The 16,741-nt window shown below is 37.6% G+C and overlaps 1 protein-coding gene across 7 annotated transcripts in view; it reads left to right on the top strand.

Annotated features, from left to right (window-relative positions):
- The window catches only part of Specc1l (sperm antigen with calponin homology and coiled-coil domains 1 like), a 151,011-nt gene that overhangs the window by 72,912 nt on the left and 61,358 nt on the right, over window positions 1-16,741 (top strand). For all 7 annotated transcript variants that reach the window (XM_046421275.2, XM_058571794.1, XM_046421276.2 and 4 more), the window contains 3 exons: window positions 5,671-5,834; window positions 9,446-9,537; window positions 13,543-13,633. In XM_046421275.2, coding sequence (XP_046277231.1) covers window positions 5,671-5,834; window positions 9,446-9,537; window positions 13,543-13,633 — 347 coding nt within the window. The remainder of the gene's footprint in view (window positions 1-5,670; window positions 5,835-9,445; window positions 9,538-13,542; window positions 13,634-16,741) is intronic.

Raw genomic sequence — 16,741 nt, 5'->3', positions numbered from 1 at the left:
ACATTTAAATCCCAGTTTTGTTTTTTTTAAAGATGTTGATAGACCTTTATGTAATTTATTTATGTGTGATGTGGAGAATTAAACCCAGTGCCTCACACATGCCAGGCAATGCGCTACTAATGAGCCACAGTCCCAGCCCTAAATCCCAATTTTGTGACGTGGTATTATGGAAAAAACATGAGAGTTGACACTATTGAGTTTAGATCTAATGGAAGTTAATTTTTCTGGGCCCTTATTTATGATACCTGTAAAATAACAGTTTATATGAATCTTTCAGTGTTGTTGTCTGTGTTGATCAATAATCAGTGACTCTGGAGAAAACCATAGTTGTGTCAACTTAGGGTACAATATAATTCTTCTTTTCCCTAATCCCATGATCTGGCCCTGTTATTTTTCTTTAGACTATAATCTTGTGACTAGATAAACTAGGTTCCTGACGAGTTCTGCCTCTTAACTAGCTATGATCTTGATCAGCCACCTCAACTTTGCTTAGCCTTAGTTTTTTTATCTTTAAAATGGTGGCAATATTCTACTTTGCAGTATTGATGTAATGAGTAAATGAGATAATGCCTGCAAAGTGCTCAGGGCAATGAGCTACAGCCTCTTCGGCTAGTATTTTTGGAAACCCAAGTAAAGAATGCAAAGTAAGTTTCTATCACTCACTTGAGGAATTTTCACTTGTTCTTTTCTGTAACTGCATGAATGTCCATAGTAATGTTATTTTTCCTCCATGCAACAAACATGGAGATCATTGGAAACCTATAAAAATTATTGGATGAGGTAGCATCTGTGATGTGCTCTGAGCTCTGCAGTAAGATTCCATCTGAGTGGGGGGATAGTAATTTTGTATGTGAGATTATTGTTTAAAATTTATTACTTACTTTGAATGATTTTTATAGGAAAACAATTTTTTCCTATAGGAAAATAATTTTTTAAAAACAGCATATTTTTGGAAATCTATGTTATTTTATTATTACCTAGCCCTAGTGTATGGCCCAAAGACAAGTATTTTTAAGAATCTCTCACTGGCTTAAACAGTTTGAAATGAAGCATCGGATATGGTTTCTCCACTGGTATAAATCTTGTATTGCATTGCTTTTTTTCCTTCCATATGCTGTTAAAGGAACAGCATTATCAGAAATGCCTCATTCAAGGTTATCCTGAGTGACTGCAGATGATGATGATGATGATGATGATTATTTTGACAGTGGTGAGGTTCAAACCCAGGTCCTTAACTATGTTAGGCAAGTGCTCTACCAATGAGCTACAGACCCAGCCCTGAAATTCTGCTCTTAAAGGATCATTCTTATTTTTTTTTCCTTCTTCTTCTTCTTCTTCCCCTTGGTACCAGGGATTGCCCCCCCCCCCCGCCCCCGCACTCATTTATTTATTTTGAGACATGATCTTGCTAAGGTGCTGAGGCTGGCTTTGAACTTGGGATCTCCCAAGTCACTGGGATTACAGGTGTGCACCACAGCACCTGGCCTTAAAGGATCACTCTCTTGGCTCCCCAAAGCTCATCATATTTATGACATATATGCAATATATATTGTTCAATAAGTACCTCCTGATAGAGGCATATTATAGAGCAGGGGTTCTCAGAGTGACTGTAGACTCCTGAGACCCCTGAATACATTTTCATTAAGTATCATTTTCATAATAATACTACTAACAGGTTGTTGACCTTTTTCACTGTGCTGACTTTTATACTGATAATGAAAGGCAGACATAAACTTGTTAAATCAAGGCCTTGGCACCAAATTGTACTCCTAGTCATTGAACTTGTCAGCATCACACTGACATTTAAAAAGGAAAAAAAAAAGGCAAAAAGCCCTAAACAAAGCACAATGCAGGTTTAACTTCAAGTTGTCCTTCCTGAAGGAGTAAATTTTTAATTTTACTAAATATCAGTCCTTGAGTTACCCTAGTTTTAACCTGTGTAATAAGATGGGAAGTATAAATAAACACTTCTACTTTATCTGTGTGTACCCAAGTATGAGATTGCCTTGAGGAGAGCATTATATAGTCATTTTAGTTTAAACTACTTTCTTTCCTTAATGTAGCACCATTTTTTTTTAAGAGAGAGTAGAGACAGAGAAAGAGAGAGAGAGAATTTTAATATTTATTTTTTAGTTTTCGGCAGACACAACATCTTTGTTTGTATGTGGGCTGAGGATCGAACCCAGGCTGCACGCATGCCAGGCGAGCTCGCTACCGCTTGAGCCACATCCCCAGCCCAATGTAGCACCATTTTTACTTGAGGTTGACTAACAGAAAAACTATAGGTATTCAGATTTTGATATTTGGTGGGTGTTTCCTTTAAAGGAAAACAACTGACCGTATTTGTTGCCACTGATACATATGGGCTTCAAATGAGTGTTAAGGGGCTGGGGTTGTGGCTCAGCAGTAGAGCGTTCGCCTCACATGTGTGCGGCCCTGGGTTCGATCATCAGCACCACATAAAAAATAAATAAAGATACTGTTTGTTCATCTACAGTTAAAAGAACATTTAAAAAAAAATAAAAACAAATGAGTGTTAAGGTCTTGGGAAAATTTTGTTTGCCATTGTAAATATGGTGGCTTCCCATATTTTTTTTTTTAATTTTTTATTGTTGGTTGTTCAAAACATTACAAATTTCTTGACATATCATATTCCACACTTTGATTCAAGTGGGTTATGAACTCCCACCTTCACCCCATACACAGATTGCAGAATCACATCAGTTACACATCCATTGATTTACATATTGCCATACTAGTGTCTGTTGTGCTCCGCTGCCTTTCCCATCCTCCACCATCCCCCCTCCCCTCCTCTCCCCTCCCCTCTCCTCCCCTCCTCTCTCTCTACCCCCTCCACTGTATAACCCTGAGGGTCTCCTTCCATTTCCATGCAGTGTCCCTTCTCTCTCCCCTTCCCTCCCACCTCTCATCCCTGTTAAATGTTAATCTTCTTCTCATGCTCTTTGTCCCTACTCTGTTCTTAGTTACTCTCCTTATATCAAAGAAGACATTTGGCATTTGTTTTTTAGGGATTGGGTAGCTTCACTTAGCATAATCTGCTCTAATGCCATCCATTTCCCTGCAAATTCTATGATTTTGTCATTTTTTAATGCAGAGTAATACTCCATTGTGTATAAATGCCACATTTTTTTAATCCATTCGTCTATTGAAGGGTATCTAGGTTGGTTCCACAGTCTTGCTATTGTGAATTGTGCTGCTATGAACATCGATGTAGCAGTGTCCCTGTAGCATGCTCTTTTTAGGTCTTTAGGGAATAGACCAAGAAGGGGAATAGCTGGGTCAAATGGTGGCTCCATTCCCAGCTTTCCAAGAAATCTCCATACTGCTTTCCAAATTGGCTGCACCAATCTGCAGTCCCACCAGCAATGTACAAGTGTACCCTTTTCCCCACATCCTCGCCAGCACTTGTTGTTGTTTGACTTCCTAATGGCTGCCAATCTTACTGGAGTGAGATGGTATCTTAGGGTGGTTTTGATTTGCATTTCTCTGACAGCTAGAGATGGTGAGCATTTTTTCATGTACTTGTTGATTGACTGTATGTCCTCCTCTGAGAAGTGTCTGTTCAGGTCCTTGGCCCATTTGTTGATTGGGTTGTTTGTTCTCTTATTGTCTAATTTTTTGAGTTCTTTGTATACTCTGGATATTAGGGCTCTATCTGAAGTGTGGCTTCCCATATTTAAAGAGTTTTTTGTTTGTTCGTTTGTTTTGAGTGAGATCATTGATGATATTGTATAAAGGCAAGCATTGGGGGAATCTTTATAATACAATGTGCCAGTATTTTCCTTATGACATATGTATTGTTTTAGGATCACGGATGGGTAAAAAGATTCTTTCAAAGAACATGACAGACCAGTGGGTCATAATGGACAAAACTGGAAAATTTCATATGGTTTAAAATTCCACATTGAACTGTGTGTGTGTGTGTGTGTGTGTGTGTGTGTGTGTGTGTGTGTGTGTGTGTGGTATTTCTAGGTATCAAACCAGGGCTTCCTTCATGCTAGGCAAATGCTCTAACATTGAGTTACACCCACATTTCACAGTCAACTTTTAAGTAACTATCAATTGTTACATTTTAGTTTAGTATCAAAGAATAACCACAGTTATCTAAAAAGGGTTTTTAAATATTCTTCTCTTTTTTAACCACATTATCTGTTAAAGATCTTCTTTTTTTTCATATCTTGATAGATTGAATATGGAAGAAATGAGAATCTAGCTATCTTCTAAGCTAGATATTAGATATTTAAAATATAAAACACTGCTACTCTTATTAATTATTTTGTCTTTAGAAATATAGTTATTTTTCATTAAGATTTTTGTATCATGTTAGTTAGTCCTGGGTTTACTTTTATGTTTACTTTGTGTGACTGGAGAGACAGTCTTGTGAAGTTGCCCAAGTTGGCCTTGAGGTCGTCCTGCCTTAGCCTCCTGAGTAGCTGGGATTATGAGTGTATGCCACACACCTGGCTTAGATTAATTATGTATTTTATATGCTTTCTATTTAATTGATTAATGGAAGTAACTCACATAAACAAAAGCTTTTGGGGGTCCTCAATTATTTTTAGGAACGGAAAGGGGTTCTCAGACCAAAAAATTATTATCATTATTATGGATTATTGAAGCTTCTAATCATGATAAGTAGCTATACATATACCTCTGGTACATCTTTTTTTTTTTTTTTAAAGAGAGAGAGAGAGAGAATTTTTTTTTTTAATATTTTAGTTTTTGGTGGACACAACATCTTTGTTTGTATGTGGTGCTGAGGATCAAACCCCAGGCCGCACGCATGCCAGGCGAGCGCGCTACCGCTTGAGACACATCCCCAGCCCACATCTTGAGGCAAAAACAAAACAAAACAAAACAAAAAACCAAACTTCCAGAGAGCCAGATGACCAACACAGACAATTTTCCAAAAAACTGATTTGATTTTTGTCCCTATTAGTGTACTTGATAGTTTTATGACATGTGCAAATTCTGCAATTGCAATCTCATTCCAGATGAAAATGTGTATTAGTCAGCTCAGTGAATTAAGAGGACCAGAAATGAAATAGCATTGATTTTTCTGATGACTCAGGGATACATCACACTAGAGGACTCAGGTTACTAATATGGGCCTGGGCTTTTTTTTTTTTTCCTCCCCTTCTGTAGAAATTCTATTTGTAGGTCTGTTCTGTTCTTTGAGAACATGGGCTTTGGTTTTATTTCTTTGCAATTCCATGTTCAAGCACAGCATTTTAAGCTAGAGCCAGCCTAAATTATCTACATGTGCTGGCGAAATCCCAGACTTCTGAGAAGGGCCAGGCATTCCTAGCAGCAGAGAACCAGAGATTCCTAGATCTGAGTCAGGCTATGGGCAAGTCTGCCTCCCATTTTACTGCTAATTGATTACTGATGCCCTCACCTGACACTTACTTAGATGAAAATGGAATTTGATGGTAATTTAACTTGCTTAGGATAACTTGATATGAAAATTTTAATATCATTTCTGGGCATTTATCAAGCAAATGAGAATATTAGGCCAGATAATCTACTTTGCTTAACTGATACAGTTGAAACAAAACTAATGTCTTTTAATGCTTTCAGTTGGGAGAGGGAAAAATGTGTATTTTCTCATACATATGTGCAAATGCTGTATTTCCATATTATTTTTAGGCAAGAGGAGGAGCGAGGCCGGGTATACAACTACATGAATGCTGTTGAAAGAGATTTGGCAGCTTTAAGGCAGGGGATGGGACTGAGTAGAAGGTCCTCAACTTCCTCAGAGCCAACTCCTACAGTAAAAACCCTTATCAAGTCCTTTGACAGTGCATCTCAAGGTAATTAATTTCATATTTATTGTGCCAGGGGCAGAGGTTCTATTTACTTATCCAGTGTTCTCTGGTGTTATTTGATATTCTTTACCATTCTACTCTCAGTCTAATCAAATTTCAAATAGTATCAATGAGTTAATATAAGGTGACTTTTCATAGGGAGTTTGGAGTCTTTTGCTTTAGAAATCTTGGTATCCAGCTCATCCCTTGTTTATGCAAAGATGTGTGTCTTTTTTCCCCAGGTGGACCACATGTTCCTGTGACTCAATTATCCTTTTAATGCCTAAAATGTGCAGATGCCTTATGCTAGCTGTTTCCCTTCCTTTGATTTCTTGTTGTATATCCAAATGCTCACTTGACATTGGCACTTAGATGTCTCCTAATATTTTTTTCTTCAGTTTTTGATAGAACTTTATGTTTATTTATTTATATGTTTATTTTTATGTTACATATAAATATATATTTTATATATATTTATTTATATGTTATGCTGAGAATCGAACCCAGTGCCTCACACATGCTAGGTAAGTGCTCTACCACTGAGCCACAACCCCAGTCCCTCTCCAGATATTTGTATGTCCAGAATTAAACCTTTGCTCCATGAAATAGCAGCACCATTCCACCCAGTTTTTGAACAAGTATCTGGGAATCTTCCTTAAATTCTTCTTTCCCACCCCCACATCTAATCCAGTCTTAGCAGGTCTCCTTTTGGGTGGCAGGGTGGGGTGGGGTTGGCAATACTGAGGATTGAACTCGGGGTCTCATATATTTTAGGCAAGTGCTCATCATTAGCTCTATCCCCAGTTTTTTAAAAAATATTTTTTTAGTTGTTGATAGACCTTTATTATTTTTTTTAAATTTATTTTTTAGTTGTAGTTGGACACAGTACCTTTATTTCACTTATTTATTTTTATGTGGTGGTGAGGTCTCACACATTCAAGGCAAGCGCTCCACTGCTGAGCCACAACCCCAGTCCCTAGACCTTTTTTATTTAAACTTATTTATATGTGGTGCTGAGAATTGAACCCAGCACCTCACACATGCCAAGCAAGTGCATTACTGCTGAGCCACAGCTCCCCAGTTATTATTATTATTTTTTTTAAAACGGGGTGTCTGTTAAGTTGATTAGGTTAACCTCAAACTTGCAATCCTCCAGCCTTGTAATTCTGGGATTACAAGCATGTAATTACACCTTAGCAAGTATTGATCCAGCCTCCAATATGGGTCTCCACTTTTACTTAGTGTGCTTTTCTTCATTTCTAGTGGCACAATCTTTAGTTCAAATGACCATCAATTACTAATTTTAGTAATCATAATTTCCCATTCTATTTTATGGTAGTTTTTTTCCCCTACCTAAAATTGTGTAATTTCCTTATTATAGTTGGAATGAAGTTAGGATCTCAAAATGCCTACAAGGGTCCACCTCTGCCCATTTCTTCCCTCAAATGGGCTATCCGCAATAGCCAAGAGATCTGAAACAACCCAAGTGCTTCCCCTACCCTTACACCCCAACCATACCACAATTAAGGTTCAGAAACAAGTTGGGTTCTTTTAATAAGTATGAGGTGGATCTTGAAGTACTAATATTAAAATATATCTGCGATTCTTTATAATAAGTTGCAGACCAGTGTGTTATTTTTTTTTGGAACGACACTTTTATTTTATTTGTATTTGATGTTGAGGTCGAACCCAAGGCCTCGCACGTGATAGGCGAGCACTTCACCACTGAGCCACAACCCCAGCCCCATGTTATTTTGTTTTTTTTAAAGTACATAGATGGTTATATGTATTTGTATTTAAAGTAAAGAAAGAGGTCTTCAGAACAGCTATTAGTATCTACCTCTGATTAATATGGAGTAAGATGAAGAGAACTTTTAAAAAATACATTATTTTAAAATAAAATGATAATGGCTTGTATACTAAATTATGCACCTATTCACAATATCAACACAACAGACTTTTTTTTTTTTTTTGTATTGAGGATTGAACTCAGGAGCACTTAATTACTGAGGCACATCCCCAGCCTTTTTTTGTATTTTATTTAGAGACAGGGTCTCACTGAGTTTCTTAGGGCCTTGTTAAGTTGCTGAGGCTGGCTTTGAACTCATAATCTACCTGCCTCAGCCTCCTGAGCCACTGGGATTATAGGTGTGTGCCACTGTGCCTGGCTAACAAAACAGACTTCAATGCAAAAAAAAAAAAAAAAAATAGATATATATGCTCTTATACTGATCTTTAACAAATATTTTATAGTAAAATTAATCTAAATAGCCCAGCATTTGTACTCCTAGTTATAAAAGAATTCAAAGTAAGTATTTAGACAAATACTTGTATATAAATGTTCAAAGCAGTGCTATCCACAATAGGCAAGAGAGCGGAACAACCCAAGTGTTCATGAATTGAATGAATAGATAAACAAAATGTGATTTTTTCATACAATGGAGTATTAGTCAACTCTAAGAAGGAATTAAGTACCATTACATGCTACAATATAGATATATCTTTATAACATTATGCTAAGTGAAAAAGCCAGATACAACAGGCCACATATTGTAAGATTACATTTACATGAAATATGCAGAATAGGTCAGTTTGTAGAGATAAGCAGATTGGGGCTGTTTATCTCTACAAGGGTGAAAGGGTGGAAGGGGAGTAACTACTTAATAAGTAGTTACTTTTGAGGTGATGAAATATTTTTGAACTAGGTAGAGGTCATGGTTGTACAATATTGTGAATGCGCTAAAAGTTACTGAATTGTACATTTAAAAATGGTTAAATTCATGTTGTGTGAATTTTGTCTCAGTAAAAAAAGAACACCTGCATGCTTTACTTAGTGTGCTTTTCTCCATTTCTCCATTTCTAGTGATATGCCTGGGTTCAGTTTGCATTTCTCATTTTGAATTTAATGCAGTTTCAAAGGAAAAACTAATTTTATGCAGACTTTATCAGAATTTGTGCTAAGTCCAAGTGTCTAGAAATTAATTAATGAATGAATTAGAAAAAATAAGCTGCTGTGAGTAGTTAAGAGAGGAAGATTATGTAAACAAATAATCATACATCCTTGTGTTAAATGCAAATCAGAAAATACACGTGAAATGGAGTGATAAGTTCTGTAGGAGGAAGTGAGGTAGGATGAATAGAAGCTCTTCATCCATTTGTTTAATGTGCAGTTGGTGAATGTCCATTACATTCCAGGCCTCTTATTTGAAGCATTTTACAGATAATATCCTCTTTGGTTTTGTTTTCTTTTATTTGCAATGCTGAGCATTGAACCCAGAGCCTTATATATGCTAGGTAAGCACATCAGCCTCTCGTGGGTTTGTTTTTGTACTTGGATTTCATTGGTAAATGGAATACTTTGGCCACTAATATAATTAAACAGCAGAAATAAAATTATTGGCCTAGGGAAGCAAACAATTCACTGGTGGTAAAAGCACCTGTCTCCTGAGAGACTGTTGTGAGTGTTCAGCATAGGTCAGGCATTAGCTAAGACTGTTTCCAGTGGAATTTGAGAGCTTTGGTTAATCTGGTGAATCCTTAAATGGGGACCAGTTAAGAAAGCTTCTATGGCACTGTGATTTCTCTGTTATTTACTTGTTTGTTTGTTGTTTTTGTAGTACCAAACCCTGCTGCAGCTGCAATTCCTCGAACACCTCTGAGTCCGAGTCCTATGAAAACCCCTCCTGCAGCAGCTGTATCCCCTATGCAGGTAAGTGCCCGGGACCACTGAAGGTTCTGGGGGCTTCAGAATCTGAAAGCTAAATCCTTTTCTTCAGAGTCATACACACATGTGTCAGGTGGGCATATGATTGCTCAGAAGGATGTATTTGGGATCTGTTTTCTAAATACCATGAACATCCTTGAGTAAGATAAATTATGTATATATGTAAATTATGTTATTCTTCTGGGAAACTAAGATGTCTCTTTGAGCATGCAGTTGGCATGTCTAAGCCTGTGCTGCAGAAAAAAAATCACTTAAAAACCTAGTGACTTAAAATGGTAGTTTACTATTTTTCACATTTTTCTGAGTTGATGAGGCAGTTCTTTCCTGGCTGTACCTGGGCTTACTCCTGCAGATTCACTGAGCCAGAGTGTGGGTTGGACTCAGGAGGGCACTGGACTGCTGTCTCCACGTGATCTTTCTTCTCAGGCCCATTCGGCAATATGATTCTCTCCAGCTCCAGGAAGGTAAAAATAGAAGTTGGCAAAAAGCCTCTGAAGACCTTGGCATGAAGCTTGGACAGTACCACTTCTAGCCTGTTCTTTTGGTCCAAACAGATCACAGGGCCAACTCAGATTCAGAGTGAGAAGGGTCTGTTCCAGGCATGAGTTCAGAGAAGTATGATTCATTGAAGACCAATGTATCACAGTATAGCACAAGGACATTGCTGATCCATTATAAGCAAGTTTCAGAAGTTTCTCTTTCTTGCCATTGTGGAAAAACAGACCAGAAACAGGGCAGGTGACTGTTCTCTATGAAGAGACCCTCTCATTGTGCTCTTTATCTGTTCACTTTCAGAAAGTGGCTGAGGTGGAGTATTTCCACGTAAGTGAGAGCAGCCAAAGAAAAAATTGCCTTAAATCTGTTATCCTGTGATACAGGATAGTTTTGGCCACATCTTTTCCCTAAAATAATAGGGCTTGGAAGCTTTTTTCTTTTTGAGTTGAGACTTTAGTGCTGTGTGAACAATTGGCCATGGGTTTTATGAGTGGACTTTTAATTTTTTTAAAGTTTTTGTAAAGTTTAGACATTTTTGCATAGTTTAGGCATTTGTGATGTTGCAAATCAGTAGCTTTGCATTTGCATGTATGTACAAGATGTCATGTCTTAATGTAAAAGGAATCCAAGGGGAATTCCATATTTCTCAGATTTAATATGCTCCACAAATCAAACTTGTTTTAAAAGCCTGAAGAAATAAGTAAAAGCAAAGTAAAGGTGCCAAATATAGTAAAATAAGATGAAGTTTCTCAAAATAGTTTTTGTCAGTTGAAGTTCAATGTCCAAGGCATCATTCTCTAAATCTTTTTTAAAATAAGAGGTGAAAACTCTCATTTTTGTAGCTTATAAAAAGCTAATAATTACAAGCTACACCCACAAGCTTTTTTTAGTTCATGATTAGTTAGCACAGTGCATCTCAAACCTAACTGTATATAAAAACCACATGGAGAGTTTTAAACATACAGATTCCCAGGCTTTAGCTAGTGAACCAGAAATCTCTGGGGTAATGAAGCTGACGAAGATTGGGATTTTTAGTTTTTCAAAACTCCCTGGTAGAGTGCTACTTCTGGCCATGAGGGACTAACAAAAGCTATTAGCACATAAAACTAGAAAGTAGGACAAAATATAGGAAGTAGTTACTTTCAAACATTGTATAAAAAGCACCAAGGATTATGATCCCTGGAAAAAAAGGTGAAAAACAAGGAAAGTCCTGCTATGGCTCACATTCTTTTCATGTAAGTAATTTCTAGATAGTTGGTGGTGTGGGGAAGATGAACCGATGAGAAACGGAAAAGGGTATCCAATTGAATCTGAGGAGAGATAAATCAATGATCAAGGAGAATGAGACTGCTAGAATTTTCCTGGGAGGAGGGAGCTAATGCAGCAAGGGCTCAGAAATCTGCATAGGCATCCTTCTGAGTTTTTGCCTGAATGCTGTACCACTTAGCTATACCCCCAGCCCTTGTATTATCTATATGCTAGCAAAAACAATTGAAAACTGAAATGTTTAGCAGTAAATTTAATGGAATATGTACAAGACCCTCCAGTGAAAACTAAAATATTGCTGAGGGAAATTAAAGAAGTAACAAATGTATCGCATTTATGATTGGAAAACTCAATATCATTAATGTCTTATATTCTTCAAATTGGTCTATAGATTGAGTCAATCCCAATTAAAATCTTAGCGTTTTTTTGGTACAAATTGACAAGATTTAAACAAACCACATGGAAATCAAAGGGCCTTGCATGTGCAAAGCATGAGGGAAGGGACAAATTTGGAGGAATTGCACTACCTGATTTCAACACTTACTCTATAGTTATGCGATCAAGACAGTGTGATACTGTCATTGTGCAATAAAGACATTAGATCAGAGATTAGTAGAGTCCAGAAGTAGATTAGTTGGTTTTCAACAAAAGTGCCAAAGTAATTTGATGCAAGGGAAGATTCTTTTCAACAAAGGATTCTGGAACAGATATCCATATGGACAAAATGAAATTTATTGTAGACCAAAATATACAGACTAACTCTATTAAACTTCTAGATGAGAACATTAGAGAGAATCTTCATGACCTTTGAGAATACAAAGATTTCTTGTTTAGAACACAGAAAAGCATGAACCATGAAAGCAATTTGATAAATTAGGCATCAGAATTTAAATTGTTTGAAAGGCATTAAGAAAATGCAAAAACACAGGCTGGGGATGTGGCTCAAGCGGTAGTGTGCTATCCTGGAATGTGTGGGCGAGCACCACATAAAAGTAAAATAAAGATGTTGTGCCCACCGAAAACTAAAAAATAAATATTAAAAAAAAAAAAAAAGAAAATGCAAAAACAAGCGCTGGTCTGGGGAGAGTATATTGATATTACATTTTTCTGATAAAAGATTTGTTTCGGATAAGTAATGAGCAAAAATTTGAAAAAACCTTTCCCAAGAGAAGATATACAAATGACCTTAAAGATGTTCAACATCATTAGTACATTTAATGGAAATTAAATCTACACTGGGAATCCCAAGCCAAATCATTAAGAATGGCTAAAATTAAGAAGGTTAACAATATCAAATGTGGTCAAGATGTGGAAAAGCTGAGCCTCTTGCACATTTCTGCTGGGAGTATGAAATGAGTAGCTTGGTAAAGAAGGTCTGGGGGAAAAGCCAATGGAATAAAACATGAGAAAAAGCACAGATAAAATATTAAATATTCTATAGGTTTAAATGTTTATATGGCTCTCTCTGGCTGCTTGTGTACGCATAAATCTGGAAATGAGGAACCCAGTGACAAAGCTGTTTGCAGTAGTGCTAAATTAAGGTAACAGGCTCTTTTGGGGCAGTTGTAGGGTTAGCAAGTGAGTGATAGAATTGATCTGTTTGGAACCAGGACATGGCTAAATTAACAAAACTATAACACAAACGCATCTATATTTTTGTTTGGAACATATTTTTGCATTTAATGAATTGGTATATGATATTCCACAAATTCTTTTTAATCAAAATAATGAAATCATGACCAGAATAACAGTGGTTATGAGGGGTCAGTGGTGTGGGTTCAGGGAGGAAAGAGTTAGGTGTTGACTGTAAAAGGGCCACAGGAAGTATCATTTTGTGGATAGAGATGTTCTGTCTCTTGACTTTGTCAGTATTCTGGTTGTGATAGTCTATGGATTTACAAGGTTTTACCATAAGGGAAACTGTAGGAAGAATATACAGATTTTTCAATACTACTTCTTATAATTGCTGGTAAGTCTATAATTATAATAGTTTTATTTTTTAAAAAAAAGTCTGTTGATTATATAATATGCTTCTAGAGTGTGTGTGTGTGTGTGTGTGTGTGTGTGTGTGTTATACCTTACTATAGTGGTATGGAAGGAATTATACAAATTCATAACTATTTATTTGCTTTCCAAGACATTTACTTTCTTTGTGATTTTCAGGCTATATTTGCCTAACTTTTATTATTTTTTATTTATTCAACCTTACTGTTTATCTTATGATTTCAGAGACATTCCATAAGTGGACCAATCTCAACATCTAAGCCCCTGACATCTTTGTCAGATAAGAGACCAAACTATGGGGAAATCCCTGTTCAAGGTACATACAATATATTGCAGTATTTAATTTGTGTTTTTGGTTAATTTTTGTATTCTAATGGCTGCTTTGGCTAACTTATTTTTTTTTTTTTTTTTTGCTCTTGGTATTAGCAAATCTGGTATACATTTTTATCAGAAGTTTTCTTATTACAAGTGGGGGAAATGAGTTATTAATAGATGCAGATTTCACAATAACTTTGTTGTTATTATAATAGGTGATGGAGAATGCACACTGTTACTAGGCACTGTTTTCACAGTTCTTCATGGGATGTGTATTATTGTCATTCCTATTTAGTAGGCACTAAAAATGAGGCCTGAATAAGGTAAATAACTTGGTTAATGAAGAGTAATCCTGGAAGCCTCACTCCGAGCCCATTTTCCATCTCCATGCTGCATATTGAAGCTGAGGCTTTAGAGGATTAAGTTCAGCAACTCTTTGGAGCCCGTTGGAAAGGACTTGCCTGTTCTCACACAGATCTTTATGGTAGAGTGCTCACTTGAACCTGTTTCCCTCCTTTTATAGTTTGAACTCCTTCTCTTATTCACACTGCTTGTTCATGTACCGAGGAAAAGTAACATCAGGCATGGCACTTCATTTGGGGTGGGTTTGGCGCAGCTCCCAGGTGTTCATGTCACTCAGGGCCCAAGAGCTTCTCCGAACATGCTCCAGGCCAGTGATATCCATGCACCGTGAATTTTCCAGGTTGTGAAATTTAGGCTGTGTGGGTGAAACTATAAGGTATCAACAAGTGTGAATGAGAAATCAGGATTGTGAAACACATTCAGTTAAAGAGCTGAGAGAACTGTCTCCATGAGCTCAATGTAGCACCAGTGCCTAAAGAGTTGAGTTTGGTGATTGAATGGACCCCCATACCTATCAGTCTTGAGTGTTTGGATAAGTTGATTATGCACACATTGGAAGACAGTGGAGCACAAGATGGTGCTGCTGCCCCTTTTCCTGCAAAAAGTCTTGCTTTCTATCCCTGCTTATTGGCTTCTGGTTCATTTGATTAATTGTGACCTGAGCTTTTTTTCCTCCCCTTAAAAAATCCTCTTGCTCAGGGGACAGATAGTAGAAGGTTTCAAGTCCCCTTTATCTGAACACTCTTCTTTCTTGACATACCACCTCGCAGTGGATCCTCAAAAGATTTATATTTGTGTAGCACAGAATCATTGGCCTCACCATGGCCTGGCCTTTGACCTCTTAATGCTGTACCCTCATCTGTAAATGAGAAGCAGTGAGGAACACCTACCTCACAGGTTGTTTAAGTTTTTTTCCCTGTCATCAGACTTTCACCCTTATACTCCACTGATGCTGCTGATGTTGAGGTTTTCAGTGACCACTCCGTCATTACCCAGTCAGCTCTTTATCTTAATCTGCCAGCAGCATTTGGTACTGTTGAGTGCTCCCTTTTCTGGAACATTCTTTTTGTTTCCCTGACACCACACCTTACATCTCATCCTCTCTCCCAGGCCACTCTTTCTCCATCTCCTATGCTAACTTCTCTTTTTTCCTTGAATTATAAATAGTTGCATGGCCCAGAGCTTATGTCTTAGGCTTTTATTCCTTATCTGTACACATTCTCTTTGCTATTGTCTCCTCTGTCATGGCTTTAAGTGCTACTAAAATACTGTCATATTTATGTCTCCAGTCTGTCCTCAGTTGCCTTTCTGGCTTCATTTCTTTCCCTCTCACTCACTCTGCCTAGACATATGGGCATCCTTGCTTCTGTGGGCAGTTAGGAATACTCCTAACTTAGAAACCTTGTCCTGGCTCTTCTCTTGCTGGGACGCTGCCCGAATGTTTTGATGTCCCTTCCAACTTGACTTCAAGGCTTCAATCAAGTTGTTCCTCCTCAGGGAGGCCCTGCATTCCAAAGGTAAAGTTGTTAATATGTCTAGATGGCACCTTTCTTCCACATGCCTGTACCCTGCTTGTTCTCTTTATCACTTGCTCCCTTTTAACATCCACATGCTCTGTACCTTTTATTGTCTTTCCTTCCACTAGATCATAGTTCTGTGTGGTAGGATTTGTCTGTTTTGATCACTGAAGTGTCCTCAACACCTGTAAAAGTCCTAGGCTCTTGATAAACAATTGTGAGATAAGTGAATGAAAGAAAAGCTAAAGCCTTATAAAGTGCTTAGCACAAAAACCCACAGTAAATATCCACTGTTTGGTTTTATTGCAATATGTACGAACTTTTAATTAGTAGCACAAGTGACTGAGAGTAGTGGGTCATAATAATCTACAAATAAAAGATTTTCAGCAGCTGAGTTTTACAGATTTTTGCTTGCTGCCAGCAAATAGCCCAGAGAAAGCATCCATATGAGTTGTGTCCTGGGCCTCTTCAAAAAACTGTATGTATTGAAGTCAGAGGTGGAAACCAGTGGCTCAAGAGCATTCCCACTCTGCCTCCAGGAAATAAGTCCTGATTTTGTTAATCAAATCAGATATATATATATATATATATATATATATATATACACACACACACACACACACACTTTTTTTAAATTGTAGATAAACACAATACCTTTATTTATTTTGTGTGGTGCTGAGGATCGAACCCAGTGCCTCACACATACCAGGCAAGAGCTCCACTACCAAGCCATATTTCTAACCCCTAAAATCAGCCTTTTGATCTGCAGTGAATGCCAGTAATGGTTAGAGCCAAAAGCCAGGCATGCCATGGCCTCTGAGAGTATGTGTAACACTGTGCCATTGCCCTGGAGCCCTGATTCTAGCTTGGCCACAGCTGTGTGGTACTAACCTGAAAAAGCCCCCATCTGGAGGGCTTTGGATAATCCTCAGACATAAGAGAGTATCAAGTCTGGCCTCCCAGCGGGCCTCTGAGGAGGATGAGGATGAGAAATGACTCAGGACTTTACTAACCTTGTGAGCCCTGGTTGTAGCCAGCCCTAATTGCCCTTCTCTACTCTCACTGCTGTGTTCCCAGCTCATCTTGGTTGGCCACAGCAGGGTGATTTTTATGAGGGATGGTTCCAGCAGTGTTTCTCAAACTTACCTGAGCCACTTCTTAAATAATGGGATCCTGGGTTTTCTTTCACATTATAGACTCTTTAAAGAAAGGGAGGTTGGAAATCCCAT

This window comes from Marmota monax, unplaced genomic scaffold, assembly GCF_021218885.2.
Source record: "Marmota monax isolate L192 unplaced genomic scaffold, Marmota_monax_Labrador192_F-V1.1 WCK01_AAM20220418_F8-fsc00157, whole genome shotgun sequence".
Taxonomy (NCBI): Eukaryota; Metazoa; Chordata; class Mammalia; order Rodentia; family Sciuridae; genus Marmota; species Marmota monax.
The sequence above is the reverse complement of the archived record's forward strand: the minus strand, read 5'-3'. Positions and strand labels throughout refer to the sequence as shown.